At 40.6% G+C, this 25179-nt stretch overlaps 1 protein-coding gene and 1 pseudogene across 4 annotated transcripts in view; one reads left to right on the top strand and one right to left on the bottom strand.

The window, feature by feature from the left end:
* Positions 1–25179, top strand: part of PTPN2 (protein tyrosine phosphatase non-receptor type 2) — a 76552-nt gene that overhangs the window by 50581 nt on the left and 792 nt on the right. The window contains exons 5-11 of one of the 3 annotated variants that reach the window (XM_082853456.1): positions 1642–1779; positions 8956–9165; positions 10347–10499; positions 15458–15639; positions 19050–19151; positions 19938–20022; positions 23150–23812. In XM_082853456.1, the coding sequence (XP_082709582.1) occupies positions 1642–1779; positions 8956–9165; positions 10347–10499; positions 15458–15639; positions 19050–19151; positions 19938–20022; positions 23150–23251 (972 nt within the window). In that variant the 3' untranslated portion in view covers positions 23252–23812. Of the gene's footprint in view, positions 1–1641; positions 1780–8955; positions 9166–10346; positions 10500–15457; positions 15640–19049; positions 19836–19937; positions 20023–23149; positions 23813–25179 lie in introns of those variants that run through there. The other 2 variants (XM_082853455.1, XM_082853454.1) reach the window with 2 other exon arrangements.
* Positions 18080–18484, bottom strand: LOC309970637 (prefoldin subunit 4-like; annotated as a pseudogene). The gene has a single exon. The product of its transcript is annotated as a prefoldin subunit 4-like (transcript).

The raw sequence follows: 25179 nt of genomic DNA, 5'->3' as shown, positions 1-25179 counted from the left end.
CAGAGTTTATAGCACATTATACTCTGTCCCTTATGCCCCTTTTGTGTAAGTCTGTATATGTTGAGGTGTCTCTCCAGTCATTTTGTCTGTAGGTTATACTCCAGAGGATCCTGAGGAAGGACTCATGGGCACCATAGTCCCTGATGTCTTACGTGCCAATGACAGTTCATCTGCTGGCTCAGTGCTTAACAGTCAGTTTGGCAGAATATAAAATCTTTGGCTCATATTTGCTTTTCTTTGAACAACTTAAATGTATTACTCCATTTTCTTCTGGCATTACAAATTACTGTCAAAGTCAAATGGACATCTTTATTTCCTTTATTAATCACTTATTCTTTTTACCTAGGTTACCCAAAGGATTTTTTTCCTTCAAATCCCAATAATTTTACCAAAATATTTCTGTGTTGGTCATTCTGGGTCAGTTTGTCCAGGGGCATAGAGTGCTTTTTCAGTATGTGATTTCAGACATTTTTTCTTTCTTTAAAGAAAAATTTATTGAATTATACTTGTTGACATTTATTCTGTTCCCTTGCTTGCTTTGGTGTTCTTTTCTTGGGTCCTCCTATTATACATGTGTTAGATTTTCTTGCTTATTTTTTATGGTTGTCACATTTTCTCTAATCCTATTTGTCTCTCTCTTCATTTCTTTTTTTATTTTAAAAATGTCCTCCTTTTTCTCTTAAGGCATCATCTGTTGTGTTTAGTCACATCTCTTTTTCCTAGTTTAATTAATTAGTCTTTGTTGATGAAGTGTGTTGTTATTTCTGAATCTTTTTTCTTTTCTGTCACCTCATTTCTGAGTTGTTCAGATTCTAATTTATGCTCTTTCACTTCTTGTGCCATTTTTTAAATGTCTTTAAGCTGACCTTTTGAAGTGTCAGCTCATAGTATTCATTTGTTTTGGAAGCATTTTTATTGTTTGTTATTTGTAGCTATTTGTGATTTCGAAAAGGAGAAATGGCCATATTACAAGGATGTTTTTCTGGTGTTTTTTCCTAATGAAATGACTCTAGCTCACCTTACCTCAGCCTGCTGGCCTCATAATTTGGCTTTTGGGAAGATGTTTTTATTGTCACAAATACAAATTCCATGTCAATAGTTCTGCCAAAAGGTAACAACTCTAGGTAAAGGAGCTTATCTTCTAATTCTTTCCCCGACTTAATTTTAGTAAATAGGTATGTAATGTTATTTCTAGATATGTAGTAGTATTTAGTAGCAGATTAACGGGTATTTATGGAAAATACTTGTAAAATAAAGCCTTTTCAATACTGTTTGAAGATAAGATTCTTGTAAGAATTTGATATTTATAGAAAAATAGTGTGAATGCCAGTATGATGATAAAATATACGTTACCCTGCTTTAGAAATGACTAATTGATTTTCATTTTATGAACATGATATCTGTTTATGGGGGTTTTTTTAGTGTATAAGTTAGAGGAACATTTTACAAACCTGCTTTTGTAAGATGTCAATCTTATTAAAATACATTAAACATCAAACGTAGTGTGACTGTTCTTAGATTTGGGTACTTGAAAAATATATAGTGTGTGTGTGGTTTGTTTTCCTTTCCAGCTTTTTATGGTTTCATTATGTCTATAAACTAAAAAAAGTCATATGCATTAACCTAAATTCTTAAATTTAGGTTAAATGTGCACAGTACTGGCCGACAAAGGATGACCGAGAGATGCTGTTTAAGGAAACAGGCTTCAGTGTGAAGTTCCTGTCGGAAGACGTGAAGTCCTATTATACAGTCCATCTGCTGCAGTTAGGAAACACCAATGTAAGACTTTTCATGCCCAAACTATGGGGCTTTATATGATGATTTTAAGGATTATTCCTTGTTCTTAGATATGAAGTTTGCGGCAGTCCATTCATTTCAATAATAACCTATAATAGTGTACAGCCATAACCTTTTCCTTATAGATTTTGTTCCTATATGTGGTAGCTCTCTGAGGACTCTCAAGAAACCTTAGAAACTAAGAATTTTAAAGTTCAGGTAAATATTTGAGGATTCAGAATAACTTACTAAAATTAGTCAGGGATTAAGAGAGAGGGCTTTAGAATCAGGCCAACCTGGATTCACATCCAGCTCTGCTACTTAGTGTATCTGCTCCCAGACCTCCTGAAGTCTGTCCTCATCTGTGGGATGGAGATGGTGGTGCCTCCCTCTCAGGGCCGTTGTGGGGTCGGGTGAGGGTGTGTGTGCAGAGGCACTAACACAGACCAGGTACCCTGTAAACGCCAGCTCTGATACTTACTACTATTGAGAGTGTTGTTAATTCAAGGGATTAGTCACACGGAAATTTGTCTTTATTGAACTGGTGAAAATGGTGAAGTAAATTTACCATATGGTCTCAAGAACATTTACTTGGATTTTTTTCCAGAAATATAAGACTCGTTCCTGGTACTTGGTTGAGATACAGGTACAGGGTGGGTTGTGAGCCTGCTGTTGTCAGGCTGAAGATTGAGATACTTCTCCCCTCTTCCCACTTACCTCTTTGCCTTCTTTGGTTCGTAATTAGAATAACTAGAAAATATGAAATAAGAGTGATTCTGAGATGCTCTCAGAAACTAGAAAAACTACAAAATAGGAAAATGTTTGCCCAAAAATGGCTTCGGGAATGTATCTAAAGTGAGATACTGTTTTACTTAACTATTAAGTGAATTGAGTGATTAACGTGTGATCATTAACCAAAAAAAAAAGCTTTGTAGCTAAGGGAGATATATACACTTTTTAGATATGCAGAAGTACCTTTTATGGTTGATCTCCTGAAACACCTCTCTGTTTTTTATTACGTACTATAAGTACAGATGTGTGCCGAGTGCTTCGGGCCAGGTCCAGCTTCCATGACTTTCATAGCTAAGCTTATTATGGGATCTCTTAGGTCATCCAGGGAGGAGGCTTCTTTATGAATCTCCTCACTGTATTTATTTTGCACCAGTGATTCCAAACATACATACAAACATACATACATTTGCATGTATCTTAAGCTGCATTGAAATACATCAGCTACTACTTGGTCCTGGGTTGTCCAGTGCTAATTCCCAGAAACAGAGCTGCGTTTCCATAAAGTTCTCATGGGTCTTGGAATCATCTTCTCATGGTGTTTACTGATCCCAGGTACCTCCTCTGCTTGTGGCATTAAAATTGATTTAGAAGGAGGTGGGCATAGGTGTTTTTCTCTGTCCTGAGCATTGATTACACCTCAAATAATAAGGTAGAATAACTTTTGTATTTTCTTTATCACTTTGCAAAGTATTTTCACATATGTATCATTTGTCCTACAGTCTTCCTAAAATGTGGACAGAGTAAATATTCTTAATATCCCTGGTTTTCATACTTAAAAAAAAATAACCTGAAAATCCATGAGGTTAATGGATTTTTTCCATAAATAGATTACTCAGTTAATAAGTGATAAACCAGAACTCAAATCCAGATCTCCTAACTTCTAATGAGATGGGACCAAGTCTTTTGAAAAAGATGCTGATTGTTGTAAAGGAAGATCCTTGGTTCTAAAGTTTCTGAAGTTGAGGCTGCCCTGGGAGCAGGCCAACCCCTACGTTTTAATTGCTGGCAATTGTGTGATTTCTTACTGCCCTGGGTTCAGAGTACACCATAATTAAATAGCAACAGTTTATGTTCTATTTTACAATCTTTAGTAAAAGCTAGGAGTGTTAGAAGAATAAAGTAGCGTTTCAGTAGGAAAGACAGAATTGCATTTGGTTGTGTTAGAAGAATAAAGTAGCGTTTCAGTAGGAGAGACAGAATTGCATTTGGTTAAGTACTTAGACTCAGGAACCATGTGGCCTGAGTTTAAATCCGAGCTCTACCACTCCTGGCTGTGTGACTGGTCCCATTATTTAACCTCTGTGCCTCCGTTTTCTCATCTGCAAAACGAGGATGATGACGCACCTGCCTTGTAGGGTTGTTACGATGATCGAGTGAATTAATGCTCTGACAGTGCCTCAGACTCAGTGTGGGGTCTCCTGTTGTTAGCGGCTCCCTTGGAGTTGGGAAGGGCTGCAGGAGCCAGGGCAGTGGAGGACGCGCTGCAGGAGAGAAGGTGATGATGAAGTAGGGGAGGGACAGCCGGCCTCACCTGCAGGTCTGGGTGGAGGTTCCTGAGTTTCAGAGGACCAGGTTGCTTCTAAAGGAGTCTGGCTGTGCCTTTTAACAGATCTGGGGCCAGAGCTGCCTCCTGTCAGGCCCTGCTCCATAGAGACTTCATGTCTGGTGGGCAGTAAAGCACCAGCTGCCCTTTCCAGCGTCGTGATGAGAGCTCAGAGTTTGAACTTCTGGCCCCACGTGAAGAGATTCCATGTCTGCTTTTAAAAGGGGCCTTGTGGCTTAAGCTATGAAGATAGTTTTGAGGGGCTTTTAAAATCCCAGGTCATCTGGAGAACTTGTCTTTTGGGCTTTTCTGTTTAGTTGGCCTTCACCATTTTCAGTAGTGTCCTCGACCAGCTTTATGAGTATCAAGTTCCAGGAAGGCTGTTTTCATGCTGAGTTCTGTTTCTCTGCCTCTAGATTTGCCCAGAGCAGGGTTAGATGCCACCCGGGTGTCCTCCTCTCCTGTCTGTTTATGTCCTGTGCACTCTTCTGTCCAGCTTGTGCCCATTTCTCACTTCGGTCACTTAATGTACCTGTGATGCATTCACTCCTAACAGCTAGGATCTTCTTACGCTTCTCTTCATAATTTAAATTGTACCATTTCCCAGCTTGTGCAGCACTTGCGCATGTGTATATTTTGACATCATAACAAGGTTTTCAGCTCCCCATGGGCAGGGTCCTTACCTGTTGCCCTTGTACCCCCTCTGCATTTGCACCAAGTACCCTGTTCACCACCCCACACCTGAGTGCTTGTCCTGAAACACGGCTTGGTCCTTCCACCGGGGTCTGGGAAGCCCTTCCGTGGCCAGTACAGGAGTCCCCGGCCGGCCCGCGCCTTGCCTCTTCCTACCATGCCTTGGGCGTTGCCCTGCCCCCTGCTTAGAACCCAAGCCCCTTGCCCCCTGCCCTGGTGCTCTCCTCCCCTCCCGACCTGGGAGTTCCGGTCATCTTCCAGAGTGAGTTATGGTGACCACGTATTTAACACGGCCAGTACGGGATCCTGCAGGAGCTGGTGAGGGACTGAACTAGGGCAGTGACCTCAAGGGAGGCGGGGTCGACAAGCTTGCTTCTCTCCAGGTGGAGCGGAAACACAGGTGAGGAGGTTGGAAATGTGGAGAGGTTACAGTTGATGGGAGCGGATCAGGGGCCGCGGTAAAGGCAGCAGCGAGTGTGTCATTGTGTCAGAGATCACCGCATCTCTTCACATGGCACCACGTGCAGGTGTTGCCTTGTTTACCCTTCACAGCAGCCTTGTGAGATCAGTACTTTCTTAAACTCCATTTACAGGTGATGGAACTGGGGCTTGTGAAATTCTTGGAAACAATCTTGCTACCTTCTTTCTGTGCCTAAAGTGTGAAAATTGGGCCTGGGGCTGTAGAGCTGTATAGATTTTTAAGTAATAATTAGAACATTTATAGTCTTACTCATATTGATAACAATTATAGTTAACTTGCATTTGAATGGCTGTAGACAGCGCACACTTAAATTACCCCCAGGCTCTCAGCTTTTGTACCTACTCAGCTCATAGTTTAGCTTCCTGGCCTCCATGGACCATGAGCTTGTCATCTGATTCAAAGACGTTACATTTAAAATTCTTCAAATAAATGTAAATGAGATTTTGCCCTAAGAAGAATGGTGAACTGCTGACATCTTTGTGCAGAGAGTGGTGTCCATGATGTAGTGCCTTATGGAGAAAACTGGGCAGGTGTGTGCAGACCGGCTGGAGTGGGGTGTGAGGGGTGGCGGTGAGAAGGGATGGAGCTGACTGGTTGTCACAGCAGGACTGAGGGGCTTGGTGACCGAGCAGGAGGGAAGGGTGAGTCTGCTGTTTGAAACTAGGAGTTTGTCAGAAACTGTAGAGTCTAAATGTAGAGACTGTTCGGAATAAAGATGAATTTTGTTTTAGCTCTGTATGCTTTGGAACCCTTTCCCCCCCATTCTCGTTTTTTTTTTTTTTTTTTTTTTTTTTTTGTGGTACGTGGGCCTCTCACTGTTGTGGCCTCTTCCGTTGCGGAGCACAGGCTCAGCGGCCATGGCTCACGGGCCCAGCCACTCCGCGGCATGTGGGATCCTCCCGGACCGGGGCACGAACCCGCGTCCCCTGCATCGGCAGGTGGACTCTCAACCACTGCGCCACCAGGGAAGCCCCCATTCTCGTTTTTTTTCCAGCATGAAAAAGAGGGAAAAGGTATCCAATCGTTCATATAAACTTTTTTTTTCTTGCGGTACGTGGGCCTCTCCCGCTGTGGAGCACAGACTCCGGACGCGCAGGCTCAGCGGCCATGGCTCATGGGCCTAGCCGCTCCGCGGCACGTGGGATCTTCCCGGACCGGGGCACGAACCCGTGTCCGCTGCATCAGCAGATGAACTCTCAACCACTGCGCCACCAGGGAAGCCCCATATAAACTTTTTTTTATACCAGAGTAGTAAACATATGGATCTTATTACTTCTGTGGCCCTTTGGGAATTATGTGATTTTTGTGAGCTAAGTTTTTTGAATCTTGTTTCAGTAGGAGTGAATTAATACAAAATTAACCTCTAAGAAGTTCTTTAGTCTGGTCCTACATGGAAGAAAAAGATGGATTTTCAAAAATCTATTCATGAGAAAGACTGTATTATACAGTGGTGAGCATTTCTGGAAACTGGCTTTGAGCATCCCAGACAGTGTGACCTGAATTTGAAAGAAATAAAGAGGCCACTAGTCTTGAGCCAAAACCATATAAGCAAAGAAAAAGCAAGTAGTTGCCCAGGATTGTGGGATAACTGTAGGTTTTGGGCCAGGAGGTGATGCATAGTTGAACCTACACTGTATAGGCCACACCCTAGGGAACACTTCCCTGGGAGCAGGGCCCTGGCACCACCCCTCCTAGGCCTGGGACCTCCAGAAGGTCCACCTGGACCTGAGGCCCATGTGGACCAGGGCTGGGCCTCTGTGCATGGTCAGCACAGCGTGGTGGCTGAGGACTGCAGCAGGGCTGCTGTCGGGGGAGAGGGTTAAAGACACCCACTGGAATCTGAGGCCCCATTTAAAGGAAGATGCGGTTGAGTTAACCGTGTGCCTGGGCTGATGGAGGAAAGGACTTAGGACCCCAGTCCTGTGTGGGTATCAGATGGCTGCCATTTACGGTTTTCTAGAAGGAAGCTACAGTTTAGCCTCCTTAATTTGGAATGTTTTAAACACTGTTTTTACATACAGTAAGATACAATCTTTTTGATGTATAGGTCTGAGTTTTGACAGTGCATTCGTGTCACCACCTGCCCAGTCAAGATAAAGAACAGTTCTGTCACCATCCCCTAGATACACACACGCATGCATGCGCATGCGCACGTTCCTCATGCTGCCTGTGTACAGTCAGCCCGGCCCCACTCTCAGCTCCTGGCTACCACTGGGCTGGTTTCAATTCCTATAATTTTGTCTTTTCCATGCTGTCATGTAAATGGAATCGTACAGTATACAGCCTTTAGAGTCTGTTGCTTTCACTTAGCATAATTAATTTGGAATTTAAAAGGAAATGTTTTGAATTTTAATAATCGCAATGAGCATTTTAATTAGTAATAGGAAATCTTCTAGTGCCTTCAGTGTACTGAGAACCTATGGATCACAGTGTACTTGGAATTATGAAAGCTGGATGTCAAGAAAAATTAGTCACTAAATGCGTATAATTAAAAATTTTTTTTAACTTCTGCACTGTATTTTATCAGTGCTGTACCTCATATAACTGAGTCTGGGACTTAGGAGTCTTAATCTGTACTGAAAAAAGGGAAATATTGTTTTTTAAAAAAAGAAAGCTAAGTTTAATTTTGTAAATTTGTATTGAAAGGTAGATGCTGTAAAAGTAACCGTTAAAAAAATCAGGGTTTTTTAATGCTGCTTCTGTGGCTCCTTCTTCCAAAATAGTCCTGTAATTAAAGCTGAAACATTGTGCAAAGATGTGTTAGCGGTTGCCGCTCCCTCTGTGAATGAAGAGCAGAAGGCAGAGAAGTGCTCCTGGGGGCAGAGGGCCTTTGGCAAAAGCCAAGGAACGTTTTCATAATGAGTTAGTCAGAAATAAAGGTCGTTGAGAATGTCCAGGAAGTGGTGGTGAGTGCCAGGCAGGCTTTACGAGACAGGAAACACTTAGCATGTTGGTAAATCATGTTCGCACATCAGCAAAGCCATGTCAGCAGTTCTAGGATTGGAAATTGTTACCATGGGGAAAAGCAGCAATTAGGAGAGCAATTTCAGTTAAAAATGTAAAGATTGTTTCTTTAAATTAATTCTTGAGTTGTTCCTCTGTGCCTGTATAGCAGAATCTAAAAGATAACTCATATAATGGGGAACATTATATTTTTTAAAACTTTGAAATTCTTAAAAAAGAAACCATTAAAGAATGTAAAATTAAACTGGTAGAGATTTAAAAAAATAGAATAGAATCCACTCATCATGATGTATGAATTAAAGAAAATCCTGGCAGCATGTATGGTGCAGGTCAGTGGTTGGGAACCCAAGTGCTGCTCTAATCCTGCCTCTGCCATTTTCTGATGTGTGACCTTGGGTGCATTACTTAACCCTTCGCCTCAGTTTTCTCATCTGGAAAATAGGTTTTAATAGGATTGTTGTATGGGTTGAGTTAATACATAAAAAGCCTAGAACATGCTTATAAAATAATAAGTGTTACAGAAATGTTAGTTATTATTAATATATTCCAAATTCTCCTAAAGAAAATCTTCCTATACTTGTGTATGTGATTATCAAAAACCAAATGAAAAATCATGGTACATTACACAAAACACATCTTTCTGCAGTAGACTGTTAAAAGAAAAAACTCAGAACTAACATTTCCCCCCTTGATTTTCACTTTTTAGAGTGGTGAAACCAGAACAATATCTCACTTTCATTATACTACCTGGCCAGATTTCGGAGTCCCTGAATCACCAGCTTCATTTCTCAATTTCTTATTTAAAGTGCGAGAGTCTGGCTCTTTGAATCCTGAACACGGGCCTGCGGTGATCCACTGTAGTGCTGGCATCGGGCGGTCAGGCACCTTTTCTCTGGTGGACACTTGTCTTGTTCTGGTAAGTGACCTCGTTTCAGTCTTCTGTACCTTTTTATTGTTTCCACTGGCAGGAGTAAGCTCGACTGTCAGGATCCCAGAACTGTGTTTTTCAAACTTGAACTTCTGCCTTCTTTTAGAAAAACCAAAAACTCTCATTTACAGCTTTTCAGCTGCCTCTTGCTGTGACTGGTGGGGCTGCATCCAAGATAATTCTGGAGCTCTCGAAGGAGACTTTTCCTGGTAGCTTTTGTTACCTAAATGATGGGTCCTCTCCCCCGCCCTTCTTATTTTTCAAACATCAGTTGGTAGATAATATTGAATTCTTTCTTGCCTTAGTTTCCTTATTTACAAACTGCAGAGAGAATATTCTCCTCCCAGGACTGTCATAAGAATTAAGTGGATGAGTGCATTTAGAACACTTTCTAAGCCCTCGGTGAGTGTGGGTTTTAATATCATTCCCTGAGGTTCCTGTTGTGCCTGAGGGCTGTGTTCTTTCTCCACCAGCCTTCCCAGCCCCAGCCTGGGTACCGGCCTGTGCCTTTCCTCCCTTTAGGTTGATGGGAGGGTATCTTAGCACGTCTACTGTGTTACCACTCTGCCTAATATCCTATACTTCAGTCAAAAGCGGCTTGTTATGTTAACTTTGACGTGTTTAAGAACTCTAAGCATCTGTTCTGTTAATGGTAAATACTAAAACTGGATCGTGTGTTTCCCTGTTCCCTGCCAAATTTAACTTCAACAGCTGTTCTCTTTTCTGGTTGGGGTGGGGGTGTGTGGATCCAGCCCCAGCTGGTGCAGTGGCCCCACGGTATCCTTGTGGGTCTGGCTGTTTCCGCCTTTCTGCTCCAGCACCCTCAAGTGGCTGCCACACACAGACGTGAAGGCGCCGAACGAAAAGATTTACTCCTGCCAAGACGTTCTTAAAAAAGAAAGGCACTAATCTCGATGTATTTATCCTTACATTAAGCCAGAATGGGCCATAAATCCTCTCTTCGACCAACCACTAGCCAGAGTGAATGAGATTCCTGTTGGTTGGAGCCAGCTGTGAGTTAGCTGAAGGGCCAGGAGTCCTCCCTCTGCTGCCTGGATGGGGCAGACGGGCAACCTGTCCTAACTTGCTCTTAGCGGTTTTCCTGTACTGCTTCTCTTTCCTGGACTCCTAACAACAAAAGGCTTGAATAATGTTTACCTTTCTTGCAGATGGAAAAAGGAGACAATATTAATATTAAACAACTGTTACTGAATATGAGAAAATACCGAATGGGGCTGATTCAGACACCAGATCAACTCAGATTTTCATACATGACTATAATAGAAGGAGCAAAGTTTATAAAGGGAGATTCAAGTATACAGGTAAACTGTGTATCAAATACGATTTGCATCACATAGCTGCACTCTGTTTATGCATGTGTCTTCTCCCTTCCTTCCAAAAAAGCATGTTTACATTAATGTGGTGAATCCAGCTGGCCCCTAAGATTGTAAAATGTATGCCCCCCTCCTCCTGTGTACCTCAGCCTCATGTTAAATCCTGCCTGTTACTCAGAAGCCCGAGTGGGGACACAATTTCATTAAAGAAAGTAAGGTTCCTTGTAAAGGAGGGTTTAAGCATTTCATCATTAAAATAACCAGAAAATTTAGCTACTTTTGCCCCATTAAAACCTGATCTGGAGTTATACAAGAACACTTAGTTTATATCATAGGTATTTCATCTTTTATAACAATGAGCAAGCAACTTGAGTACTTGCAGCAAACGTAATGAAATTTCAGGAGAATATTATTTTTCTCTGGTTGGTGGCTGTATTCTCATGAAGGTATTTTTATTCCACATTTGTAAAAGCTAAGTTAAAAGACTGATTATCAGAAATCTGTGTTTATGTACTAACGTGACATGTGAAATAGAAACAGAAGTAACAACAGACACCCGTTTCTTGTCTGAACTGATCATATGGAATTGGACATAAGCAGGTGGAATTCTTTATTTTTCTCTTACATGAACCATTTGCTTCCTCTTCAGCTTCTGTGATTACTAGCCAAAGCAGGAATATTCTGAATAAGCTCTCCTTTATAACTGAGATCACACCATCTGTCAAGATGGAATGAGATATAAGTCGTTAAGTGTTGTATGGATTACACAGACATTTAAATATTCTTAAGAAATTTTATTTATCAGCTGACTTTTTTGTTCTGATCATTGGTGTTATTTTAACTATTCAAGACAATCTATTGTATTTATCAATAAAAATTTTAAGTTTTATTTAAAAGGTTCCCCCCCAAATCTTTAGCATTATAGAATAATTTTTTTAAATTAATTAGATTATTTATGTATTTATTTTTGGCTGCGTTGGGTCTTCGTTGCTGCGCCTGGGCTTTCTCTAGTTGCGGCAAGCCAGGGCTACTCTTCTTTGGGCTTTTCATTGCGGTGGCTTCTCTGTTGCAGAGCACGGGCTCTAGGCGCACGGGCTTCAGTAGTTGTGGCACGTAGGTTCAGTAGTTGTGGCTCACGGGCTTAGTTGCTCCGTGGCATGTGGGATCTTCCCAGACCAGGGCTTGAACCCGTGTCCCCTGCATTGGCAGGTGGATTTTTAACCACTGCGCCACCAAGGAAGCCCTCTAAAGAATAATTTTTAATGAAGAGAAACGTCAGTCTGTGAAGTGCTTGGTATGTGAAGATTAAGCCCATGAAGCACGAGACCCTCTTCTGACGTTACCTCAGATGTTCAGGATTAGGAACAGGTCTCTCTTTAATCTCGGCTTGTGTCTGCCAGTTTACATGCAGAGGTTTTCCCCACACACTTCTGTTGCTTCCTTGCTAATTTCCTGGCTGTTCTTACAGACTAACTCTATGGAATGTGTGCTGTCCTTTGAATACTATCCCTTGCTCCACCTTAATGTTTTTTCAAGTTTTGTTCCTTTAGTTTTAGAATATATATGTGCTTCCTGTGCAGATCGTTTTCCCCACAGAGGTGAGTTTTATGGACGGGCTTTTGTGTGGTCCCTATTGTTGTGACAGTGCAGTTTGTGGCTCGGAAGAACTTTTTCTCCCCCAGTTTATCTGGTACGGTGTGGCCATCAGATCTCTGACTCAGCACCTTTATCCCTCATTCAGACAGACCCAGGCATCCTCTGCCTCCGTCCAGATGGGATGTTGGAAATGTCTGTATTTTTCAAGTGCTCAGGATCAGAAAGCCTGTTACCCTTTCGGAGGGCTCAGTTTCCACAGAAATGATCTTAGCAAGGCTCTAATAATTTATATGGTGCTGTGAAATTTTTAAAATTTTAGATAATTGATTAGTACATATTGAGTATAAAAGAATTCAGAGAATGTGAAAGTATATCATTTACAAAGTAGAAGTCCTCTCTAACTCACCCCCCAAAATATGTAACCATTGAGGCCTGTGTGTATTCTTCCAGGACTGCGTATTTATGCATATGGACTTGTTTATTTTATGTAGATATTTTCTCCTTCTGGAACCCTGCTGTCTAATGCTGGAGCCACGTGTTCTGTTGAGTGTTGAGATGTAGCCAGTCTGAATCAAGTTCTGCTTAAAGTATAAGATGTACAAATATAGGGAGAAAAAGTATAAAATATCTCAATAATTTAAAAAATGTTGATTATATGTTCAAATAACAATATTTTTAAATGTTGAATTAAATAAAACATCTTGTCAAAATTCATCTTTTTTTAAAACGTGGCTGTTAGACATTTTTAAAATTATATATGTGGCTCGCATTACATTTCATTGGACAGTGCTATACTAGAACCTTAGCTTAGACCAGAAGTCTCAGAGAAATAAATTTCCCTGAAATCTTAAATCATAAAACTTTATTGTTACAAAGATCTAGAGTTACTTTGTTAATGTGGATACCCCAAACTGCATGACTCTGTCCCATGTCCCAAAAAGTGTCTCATAGGTCATAAAAGGATGTGATAGGCAGTTTATGGACTTGTCTTTCTCTCCATACATCTGCCTCCTCCCCTTTGCCTCTGATTTTTGGGGAAAATTAATATTTGTAAGAAGAAAGAAGGAAGCTTTTCGAGTGTGAGTTGATGGCAGTGGGGTGAGGGATGCCATCTTTCCAGAAGCACCCATGCTGTGTAAGCTTCATCTCTGGTTCTTTTTCCTAAAGGGGGCCTCTGTCTTCACCTTCAGTCTTAATCTAGATTTACGGGATACAAGTGGTGTTTTCATTATTGGCTACAGTTTCATGTTAGTTTTCCTGTGAAGATTTCTGGCATATGTGGATTTAAAATGATTTAGAACCTGCCAGGACAAAGAAGAGCTGTTAATATTCACATCTAAAGTGACTGTTGGGCTTCCCTGGTGGCGCAGTGGTTGAGAGTCCGCCTGCCGATGATACAGGGGACACGGGTTCGTGCCCCGGTCCGGGAAGATCCCACATGCTGCGGAGCGGCTGGGCCCATGAGCCATGGCCGCTGAGCCTGCACGTCCGGAGCCTGTGCTCTGCAACAGGAGAGGCCACAACAGTGAGAGGCCTGCATACCACAAAAAAAAAATAAAAAATAAAGTGACTGTTATCTGAAACCAGTAACTGTGTTTGTGATGATAATCACATATAATACACAACTAATAAAGTTATAAGTAAATATATACTTTTAACAAATTACAGTGGGTTTCGAGTTTAAATACATCACTTTACAGCTCCTTCGAGGGGCTTTCTTCAGTGAGAAATGGGGGTGGGGTTGCAGATGGTGTGTGGGCATTGCTCTGTGAGTGCGGTTCAGCTGAGTGTGCAGTCGAGGGAGGTGAGCAGCCCCGTCTGCTCCAAATGGGAGCTGGGGGCAGTGCTGGGTCCCCGGCCTCCCAGTCGGCAGCACCGGCAGCACCGCCGAGGCAGGTGAGCCTGGAGCCTGCTTGCCGGGTGTGTCACAGGGGAGGCAAAGTTGAGTGAGTTTGCTGCCCAGAGACCTGACAAAATGACATTGCCCTTTGTTTTTTCTTTTTAAAATTCACTAGCATTAAATCTCTCTTTCTCCCCCACCCTCCTGCTGACTCTTCTTGTTGACAGATTCTGGATTTGTTGCATATTCTGGGAAGTGGTCCAGTAAGACTTGGTTTTTGGCATCATCTTGTTTATTGACATTGTTGAGTTTTGTCCAAGTATAAGGCCAAGTTGCTGTAACTAGATCTCAATGAAGAATTGACCAGCATGCATTCTGGAGACAGTTAACATTTTTGTTGGATACTTAAACTATCTGGCGTCTGACACTGATGATTATTTCTGAGATACAGAGCCTTGTGAGGGGTTCAAATTCCGACTCTGCTACTCGTTAGCTGTCATCTCATTAGTCGCAACAAGTCCCAAGGCAGGTGACAGTCCTGTTTCATTGGAGGAAGATAGGCTGTCTCTTCATCTTGGTCTGAATCCTGCCTGATCTGAAGTCCAGGCGTGCTGAGGAGTCTTCCCAACCCAGTGTCCAGCCAGCTGCCTGGGCTGCTGGTGTACCTGGTGGGGACAGTCAACTTGAAGGCCTCTGGCACTGCAGGAACCTGCTGGGAGGTCTTACCATTGGTTCTCTGCTAAACTGGACAGTGGCAATGAGCAGGGCACACTGGGTCACGTTCAAGGGCATCTCGGTCACTTTTCCAGAGGCACATGCCTCTGGATTAGGAGACGGCACAATCTAACTTTGGCGAAGATCTTCTTACTAAGACCAATATTTTGGTGAGGTCAAAGTCACTACATTTTATTAAGATTATTGTATTCAACTACATACTGATGTGCATCAATATTAAATGCTTTATTATTGGGACTTCCCTGGTGGCGCAGTGGTTCAGAATCCTCCTGCTAATGCAGGGGACACGGGTTCAAGCCCTGGTCCGGGAGGATCCCACATGCCGCAGAGCAGCTAAGCCCGTGCGCCACAACTACTGAGCCTGTGCTCTAGAGCCCACAAGTCACAACTTCTGAGCCCACGTGCCACAACTACTGAAACCCATGTGCCTAGAGCCTGTGCTCCACAACAAGAGAAACCACTGCGTTGAGAAGCCCATGCACCACAACGAAGAGTAGCCCCCACTCACCGCAACTAGAGAAAGCCCACGTGCAGCAATGAAGACCCAACGCAACTAAGATAGATAGATTTATTAAAAATGCTTTATTATTATTAAATATTCAACTTAAAATAGACGTAGCTAGAAGTGGTATGACAAAACACGTTTTTCTTTTTCATTCATATGTTAGCATCACAGGGTTTTCTTAAGTTAAATATAGAATTTCAGTTTCATAAATTTTATTTAAGAAAAGTCAAAACTTTAGTGTTTGCATTTGTTTCTCATTTCCCTACTTAGAAACGGTGGAAAGAACTTTCTAAGGAAGATGTATGTCCTGTTTTTGATCATTCACCAACCAAAATAATGACTGAAAGATACAACGGAAACAGGATAGGCCTAGAAGAAGAAAAACTGACAAGTGACAGGTATACAGGACTGTCCTCTAAAATGCAAGATACTCTGGAGGAAAACAGCGAGAGGTAAGGTTACTGCAATAACAATGCTTGAAAAGAGAGACTTTTATTTTAATAAGTTCTGTGGATGGGAACTAATATAGACCCTTAGTGTATTGAATTAATGTAACTATTTATTTATTACTTAAGGGCATTTAAGTAGTATGTAATGACATCATTGATCTCAAAGAAGCTAATACTTAAAGACGGAAACCTGTTGGAAAATGGTTTAACACAACACTTATTGAGTGTAAGAGTTAATATAATTAGATGCTAAAATGTGTAGTATGATGCAGAAAACAGAGTATGAATACCTGCCATTTGTACAGTTATATAGTGTTCACGCTACTGTTACAATGTAATTGATAATATGCCTTTAATACCATTATGAAATAATTAAGTGAATATTTCAACTTAATTCTGTTATTGGAAGAAAAAAATATTTTTCAAAAAAAATCACATAAAATGCCCTATACTTTTTGAGTTTTGAATCCATATGAATGTGTAAACTCTTCAAGTTTTTAAATTTGAAAAATTACGTTTCTCAGGCTCCAAATATCTCACACATTACGAAGCTGGTGTCCTGAGGTGTGAGTCTCTCAGAAAAGTGAATGAGCTCTTTTACTCCCTCTCTTCAATATCTCTGAAAGACTTTTTTTCTTTTCTTTTTGTCAGATATGCTTTTTCTTGTGGAAAATTTTATGCTGTAGTCATATTTGTTACAGTGGGATCTTGGGATGTGCTGTGAAAATCGTTAAGGTCTCCTATACATTATAGCTTCAGTTCTGTATTTCCCCAATATAAAAATTGCCTGAAATTTTATAAAAGGTAGCATATTACAGTACATAGTAAGTTGCTATATATCATATTGAAGAGTTTATTATGACTTAGCAGTGCTACTCCTTGTGTGTGGCTTCAGTGGTTTAGACTACAAGTTAAAGCATAAAGTTGTTTCTTCTTCTACGTTAGATTTACTAGTTTTAAGTCAGGAAATAATACTGGGAGCTCTGTATCCTTTTATATATTTTATATATGTTTTGCCTGATCTTGACTACAGTGTAATTTGTTTTATTGGAAGGTACACACATACTTGTTATAGTGAATTTTCAGTCTAGAGAGTGAATTCTGAGTAATAATTTTTGCAAGTCATTGTAGGAAGTATTCAGGTAGAGTTCACACAGCCAGAGATACCTGTGTGTGTGATAAGTTAAAGTGAAAAAGACATTAGGAAGACTGCAAAGCATATGGATATGAGCAAAATATAGTCCCCAGGTTGCTAATATACTTAAGGGACAAAACGAGAACCCAGACGAGCAACATAAATTATTTACTATAAATGAAATGCCGTAGGATGAGAATAGAAGGGCTCTAGAGGGTGAGAGAACCAGAGAGAAGAGGTTTCTTAGTTTAGAAGGAAACAAACTTGGAGAACAGCAAAAAAGAAAAACATTTGGGCAAGAACGAGGTTGTACATGGCAGGAGAACAAGTGCTCTTGTTTCTTGGGTGTGTAACTAGGAGTGGGATTGCTGGGCCACACGTGGCCACTCCGTGTTGAGCATTTTTTGGCCAGTTTTCCAAGCGGCTGCATCACTTCACCTTCCCACTAGCAATGTCTGAAGGTGCCAATATTCCCACGTAATTTAACGTTGATAAAATAATCTGATATGTAGTCCATATTCAGAGTTCTCTAATTATAAAAAAAAATCCACCTTAAAGCTTTACAGAAAATAACTGTACTGAGATATAATTTACATACCATAGAGTTCACAAAATTTAGAGCGTACAGTTTACTGGATTGAGTATATGTACAGAGTTTTGTGGCCATCGCCATAATGTAATTTTTATGATCCCAGTCTATAACTATTTAAAAAAATAATTCAAGATCTGATCCAGGATCATGCATTGTATTTGGTTGATGTGGTTCTTTAGTCTCCTTTAACCTGGGACTGTCCACCACCTTTAGTTTTCCCCCGTTGCTGGACATTGCAGCTTATAGATGAGTTGCCTTTTAGGATGCCTCACAATCTGGATTCCTCTGATTGTTTTTCACTATTAGATATAGGTTAAACATTTGGGCCAGGAAAAAAGCTGCCTCTTAATGTAGTAGATGCTGAAAAGGCATTCAAGATTTTTAATCAAGCCATACCATCAGAGCTGTGCTTCAGAATAATTACTGGGGTGTATTTACTCTGAAGGCATGGAAACTGGTTAGGCTTTTGCTGTAATATAAGCGGTAAGTGAAAAGAGGAGATGGATTTTGTGAGATTTTTTTTTTTATTAACTGATTTTAATAACATGACATAAAACCCCTACACTTTATATAATTGTTATGCAAAATACATAGATGAATACGGTCTTCTTTTAAAAACATAAATAAGCAAGATGTGAAAATAGACAAGTTTCCATTAAATAAGTGAAAAAAATTTTAAAGTTTTGCTTTCCATATCATTTGGTGTTATAAAATGTTTAGCTTTCATCAGCTTCAGGGTTTGTGTTGCTCCCCAATTTTTCATATAACTGAACTCTCAAATCTGCTAGCACCCACTGAATTGATTCCACTCTGGATGGTAAGGCGTCAGTTTCTTCTTGCAAGTTTTTCTTTGCTTCTTCTAGCATTTCTCATGTTTTTTCTTGAGAATGGTTAATGAAAACATCACCAGTCTGATGAGGTGTCATTAAGCGGTCCTCGTCTGCAAGCATGATGTCCTAACAAGCATCTTCTAAGTTTGGGAGTTGTTTCTTTTTTACTTCTGTTTCTTCCTTCAGCTCTGTGATTCTGCTTGTATTCCATGCAAATCTGTATGTCTTTTGTTGATTTGCAAAAGTAACATTGACATCTTCTGCTGCTGTCTTCTTCATGGTGGCCGCCATCTTAGGCTTGTGAGATTTTTTTCAAGGGAAAAAAATAGTAGTTTTCATGTTGCCTTCAGCCATTCTTTGTGTTGCTCCGGGACCATGGTCCCAGAGTCAAAGAGCTTCCTTTGGAACAAAAATTCTGTATTGAATAGGAAAATGGGAGCTAGAAAAGGGATGGGCAGACAGCAGTAGGCACTCGCACAGCAGAATATTCAAGGAAATGTTGAGTATAGGGGCCTTTGTGAAAAATCAAATATGAGCTCCAAAGGGGATCAGATGCCTGGGGACCCTCTGTCTTCCCTCTCCTGCTGGCTGGCTAGCAAAGAAAGAAAAAATACTGATACCATGCTTCTTTTCAGGTCCTACTAAAAATATTCATTTACATAAAACTGTACGAGCAATTGTCATTGAATTACCTGAGTGCATCTCTGGACCATTTAGAGTATTGAAGCTTTTCCCCTTTTTGTTCCAGAGTCTGAATGAGTTGAGAAGTGGGGTGGAGTGGGCGGGGGGCGGGGGGGCTGTGCTCTGCCTGCGTGGTTGAGCCCAGCCCTGCTGATGTGCTCTTGTTTGTTGACAGTGCTCTGCGGAAGCGCCTTCGGGAGGACAGGAAAGCCAGCACAGCTCAGAAGGTGCAGCAGATGAAGCAGAGGCTGAACGAGACCGAACGAAAAAGGAAAAGGTGGTTATATTGGCAACCTATTCTCACTAAGATGGGGTTTGTGTCCGTCATTTTGGTTGGCGCTTTTGTTGGCTGGACACTGTTTTTTCAACAAAATGCCCTATAAATAATTTTGCCCCGCAAGCTTCAGCACTGGTAGCTGACAGTGTTGCGTGAATCACAGGGGTTCATCTGTTAGCAAACTCCTCAGACACCAGACGGTGCAGTTGACTAGACACCCACAGAGAATTGGGGTGTGCAGTCACCTCAGCACCCCCAAGGCGCTGCCCACACTGTACCCGCTCCCTAAAATAAAGACTTGAATGCTTCTTAAGAACTGGTACATTTTCAACTGTATTCATACATGTTAAGTGTTTCACCTGACCAGACTGAGAAGTACTTTATCATGAGGATTCGTTTTTGGAGGCTGTCTGGATTTTAACCTGCACTTGATATAAGCAATAAATATTGTGGTTTTATGGACATTATTACTGGAAAGAAAATGACCTTTAAGTAATGTGTGTAATGTATAAATGTACTTGTTCACATGGGCATCAACATTTTATATTCTTAACCATTGCAGGGTAAATATATTTTATAAGTACCTATTTAATCTTACTTTTGTAGTTAAATGTACTTTTTAAAAGCTCAATTTGAAAAAAAATCTGTTACCACAAAAAAATAATAAAGTGTATGTTGATTCAATTGTACTAGATACATTTTCCTAAAGAAAAGTTTGATATGAGCAGGTAGAACTCTGAATAAGCAATTTTTACTATATATTTGCATTTCTTTTATGTTTTACAGTTTTCCCAATTTTAAAAAGAAAAAGAAACAAAAATTTTCTCTAAAAATATCTTTGAAGGAAAATTCTCCTTACTGGCGTAGTCAGGTAACAGTTGGTCAAGACTTTGTAAAGAAACTGGTTTCTGTAAAGCCCATTATTAATACTGTTTATTTTTCAGGAAAATTTCAATGTAATTACTCTAATTTATAATTGGGGTAAACCATAATTTAGGAAATAAAAATAACAAGCAGCATTTTATCATCCATGATTTCAGTTTATTAGACTGAAGTTTTGCAGTAAAAACTTTTTTAAGTTCTTTCTACTTCAATAAATAGTATAATGATGTTCAAACCTACACTGTCCCTTTAACTTCTTAATGGGTATTTTTAGAGCATATTGTTTAATGGATCTAACTGCTCATTTGAGTGCTAGCTTTCTTCAAATTGTAACATTCCTTTCAGTGTTTAACTTGTTTTACTTAAACTTTAAATAGTTGTTATAAATTTATCTGCTGAAATAATGAAATCACATTATTTCAGTGGTTTTCAAACTTTGCTTGTTGGATTTCTAAGGGGTCACCAGGAGGTGGTAGGAAGGACCCCAAGCTGCCAACCTTTACTTCCAGCAGATAAAGTAGGCTGTCTCTGCTTTATCCACTTTACATACTAGGTACTATTGCTGCACGAGGTTTAATTATTTTCAGCGGGCAGTGATCATTTAAACAACAGTTTGAAAACCTTCGGTATAGATAGACTTTTTAATTGGTTCGAATAGCCTTCTCGAGTGGGTTGAGTTATGCTGAGAGTATGAGAGCAGGACACAGGTGGTGCTGTGTGTAGAGGACAGTTTGTGTCACATGTGCCCACGCCCTGCTCAGCACCACTGTGTCCTGTAACCTTTATATGGAAGGAGGTAAGAAGGATGTTGCTGTGTCTGCCTGCATCACCCCTGTGTTCAGGCACCATGACCCTTACATTTTAGGTCGTTATTGGTTTAAAATCTTTCTTTCCAATTTGCTGTGGTTTATCTTTGCTAAAATACAGTATATTACTCTGCAAGTCAAATACAGGTAGACCTATTCAGTTCCAACCGTGGGTCGCCTTGCTTTCAATAAAAGGCAAAGACTTTATGGGAAACACAATCTGATAATGATACCCTTGTCCCCGGGCAGGGTGGACGTGCTTCGTGGGGCTCAGTGCTTCAGCTTTGCTCTTTGCTTCCCGTCCTTCTGGAGATGTTTGCCATAATGTATTTTATTATTATTATTTTTTTGCCATAATGTATTTTTAAAATCACATCCGGTGATTTTTAAGTGTCCGGTGTAGCAGACACTTGTTGATAAACTTCTGCTGCTGCAAACGTTAGTCATCTTTCCTCTTCCAAGCACATCCTTGAGGAGAGCATGTTAATTTTTACCAGGGATTGTGTTTTTGGTGGGTGCCCTATACTAATTACTGAAAATGCGTGGCCACGTGCCTGACCTTTATTAAAGAAGGCATCTAGTCAGAGGGGCAGGCCAGGCGGGGTCCTGCCCTCAGGGAACAGCAGAGGAGTCGGCAACCACGGTGGGTGTGCATCTTCCCAGAACTTGTGTCTGTAGGTCTTCGTGATGTTTTCTAATTAGAACAGATGCTGAAAATCAGTTGTACGGTTTGACTTCGATGAGGTGCTGGTATTTTCTTAATAAAAAAGCCAGAAGCTTTATTATTTTTAAGAAAGACTATCTGGATTAATACCTAGTTCATTTGTGTTTGTATGTGCTCCTGCCGATAAACGGACAGCACCCCTGATTCAGCACCGTCTTTTCTGGCTGTACCAATGGGCTCCGTACTCATTTCCACGTGCAGCCAAGCATTTTATGCCATCCTACTACTGATTTTTATCTATGCTTGCATGTGTAGAATATCTACAAATACAGTTCTCCATATTTAGTTTATCCATATGTAGCATAAAAATGTTGTAAAAGTGCATAGAGAACTTTGGTAATGTACAGACCACTTCCATGTTTAGATGTTTTATATATTTGCTCAGTCCTTATCCTCTTCTATATTTTTGGTCCATTTCATTATGTATTAGTATTTCTACCAAGGAATGAAAAAAAAAGAGAAAGGAAGTTAAAAAGTTGATTTTTTTTTTAAATAACAGGTGCATCAGAGGAAGGAATTGTGACCTTAAGTTAATTTTATGTACACTTGTGTGTGTCCCCTTTGTTTCAAATAAACTAGAATTGATGGTTTGAATAAAAAAAATACATACTGGTTTAAAAAGTAGTTTCTGGCATGGAGCAGTCCTCCAGCTTCTGTATCAATTCCGTCTTTGCTTTCAGCGTCCTTGACACTGATGGTTGTTCCCACTTAGAGGTCATTTCCGTGGTGCCGGGCATTGTGCTGGGGCTTCCCACGTGTTCTCCTGGTAACCTCACAACAAGCCCATGCAGCAGGTGGTAGTGTTGCTGAGCCAGAGTCAGCCTGAGACTTGACCTTTCTACCTTCTCTCTTGTTGACTCTCATGTAGAGTGTATTTTAGAATTAAATTCTCAAAGAAAGATTTAACTTCTGAAAGTCGTTCCCCTCTTAGAAAAATATCTCTGACTAGATTCTGTGTGAACAGACACAGGCTAGAACCTGATTATGTTAGAAATATTTTATTGACCGTTGTATACTCTCTTTTAGTGAGTACATTTCCAGAGTGACTGCCTGGTTATTGTACAGATTTTAAAATCTAGTCTGCCTTGATTTTTACTTTCAGACATGAGTCTTACAGAGACTTTTAAAATGCAGTATATTGTAAGCCTAATGCCATTATGTCTATCATCCGTTTCTCCCAGGCAAGATTCTAAGAATCACACCTTCCGTCAGCACTGACTTATTTCTGGTTCCAGCAGGTCCCTGTGGGTTTGTTAGTGGGGTAGAAAGCGTGGACTAGGGCGGGGTGGCTGAGGTTAGGACTCCCATGTCCATCCCCTGCTGGAGCAGAGTGCCTGGCAGGGATGGCGTGTTCTGGGCTCCCATTTCTACATCACAGCTATTCAAGTCTCTCTTACTTCAGGAAACCCTTATTTGGCGTTGACTTATCTAGATGGTAGTCATCTTATAAATAAAGTTTTGAAAAACAGAAATTCAGTATTTTTTCACATAATAAAATTAAGTTCTTTTGACTTAAAATACAGGTCTTGGTCGTCCCCTGGATGATTTATTCCGGAGTTGACCTGTGTCTTTCATCTTTTCCCTAGTTCATTGGTTTGGATTTGATTCCATCTTTCCTTGTATCTGTCTTCAAAGCACTGTTTCTGGGACAGCAGCACCCACAGCCCCTACAACAGCAGATAAGTTAGAAATGCCAGGTGTCCTCTTGTTCTGCTGAATGTGGATGAGTGATGTCATGTTGCAGAGTACTGCCCCGGCTAAGCAGTGACTCAGCCCGAGGGGCTTTTAGTTGGGTCGAGCGATTGTCTTTATCAGTAACAACCTGACAACGAGAATTCTCAAACGCCATGACCGTCTCTGTGCCGTCCAGTGGCAGAATGAAAAATCCAATCATTGGTACTCTTTCTGTTTGGGTTTTATAATTTAGAGTGGAATATGGGAATTTTAGGATTTAGGGAGGATATTACTTGCAGAGTCTACTTTAATACTATTGTCTGGTTTTCCATCACATGGTATATTGGGGGAGCTATAAGGAGAATGGAATGGGAATTTTTTTCTTTATGGAGACCATTTTTTAAAGAAAAGCATCAATTCTTTATTGTTGCTCTAATTTGGCATAGATTTTTTAGACATGTGATGATGTTGATATTTCAAATTACTACTATAAAAAACCTGAAGTTATTTTGAGTTTGGTGAATTCGGGATTTTCCCACTGGGTAAATTGATGTTGTCTGTAAGGCAGTGAGTGCCTTGCTCACCGCAGAGAAGTGTATGGGACTCTTTTCAGTAAAGCAAGGATGAGTGTCCGGTGGCAGGAACTACTTCGGTGTGGAGCCAGCCCCTGTCAAGACCTTTTAGTTGTTCTAAGGGGTAGTTCATCCTTGCTGAGTGTGTCTTTAACACACTGCTGGGGAGGCAACACCTGCCGGTTCTGCCAGTCAGTAGATACACCTCTCCAAGGTGCATCCTGTTACCCGATTTTCAGATGAGAAAACTGAGTCAAAGAATAAGTAACTTGCCCAAGGTTGTACATCTAGATCATGACAGAGCTGAGATTTGAACTCCAGTCTGTAGAATCCCAGTAACTCCAGGCCTCGCACTTTCCCATTATGTCACACACAACCTGTTTTTATGGAATATTTAAATGGAAAAGCATTAGACAGCTACTGTTACCCATTAAAATCCAAAATAACCCTCTTTTTATTTTTTAAGTGAAACAAATCAAAGTTTTCCCCTCCAAAAAATTTTGTGGAACAGTTTGAACTACCACTGAGCCAGAGTAATACTGGAACATCAGAGCACTCTCTAAACCAAACCATTATTTCATTCACTCTGACTGGATCAGTTTCTGGTTTTAACAAGGGGACTTCTGAAGGTGTGGGAAACACATGCATATTTTGTAGCACTCAGGGTCAGTCAGAAGCTCCTTTCCTCACATCAGCCACTTTGGTTCAGGCTTCTCAGGTCCCTGCAAGAAGCACTTGTGGCAGTTTCTGTGACCACAGGCACCTAACAAGAATGCTTCCTTGGTGTCTGGACATTTCTCTGTCAGTGCTGGAAATGAGACACCAAGGAGCCAGCAGTCAGGAAGAAGCCAACTCGTAGTATTGGGGGTTTTGACTAAATGTTTTGGATAAATGTGTGGGTGTGGTTTATATCTCCTATTTATACACGTGGAGGCACAATAATGACAAGTATTTAGATCTGGGTTTGTTTTTTTTTTGTCAGAGCAAGGGAAGTTGAGGGGAAATACCAGTTACCACCTCAGAAGTTCAACTATTTGCAAATATTGTGAAATAACATTAAAAACTCACCTGCCCTTAAATTAGTTGTTATTTCATCTCTCTATCACTTGTTTAAACTCTCATTTATCTTTACTTTTTGGCATTAAAGTACAATAAATCTATCAATTATTTTATGTCTGTGTTTTCTTTTAATACTTAAATCATGTCACTTCAGTTCTGTATTTCTGTGATCATTAGTATTACCCTTCAGGACAAAAAGCATGCTGCTAACAGTCCGTGAGTTAAGGATATAAGCCAACTTTATGTTCATACATTACATTCATAATATTTTTAGCAGTATGATACAGTGGAGGTCCAAATTGGATTAGACT

This window comes from Leucopleurus acutus (assembly GCF_964270905.1).
Source record: "Leucopleurus acutus genome assembly, chromosome: 13".
Taxonomy (NCBI): Eukaryota; Metazoa; Chordata; class Mammalia; order Artiodactyla; family Delphinidae; genus Leucopleurus; species Leucopleurus acutus.
The sequence above is the reverse complement of the archived record's forward strand: the minus strand, read 5'-3'. Positions and strand labels throughout refer to the sequence as shown.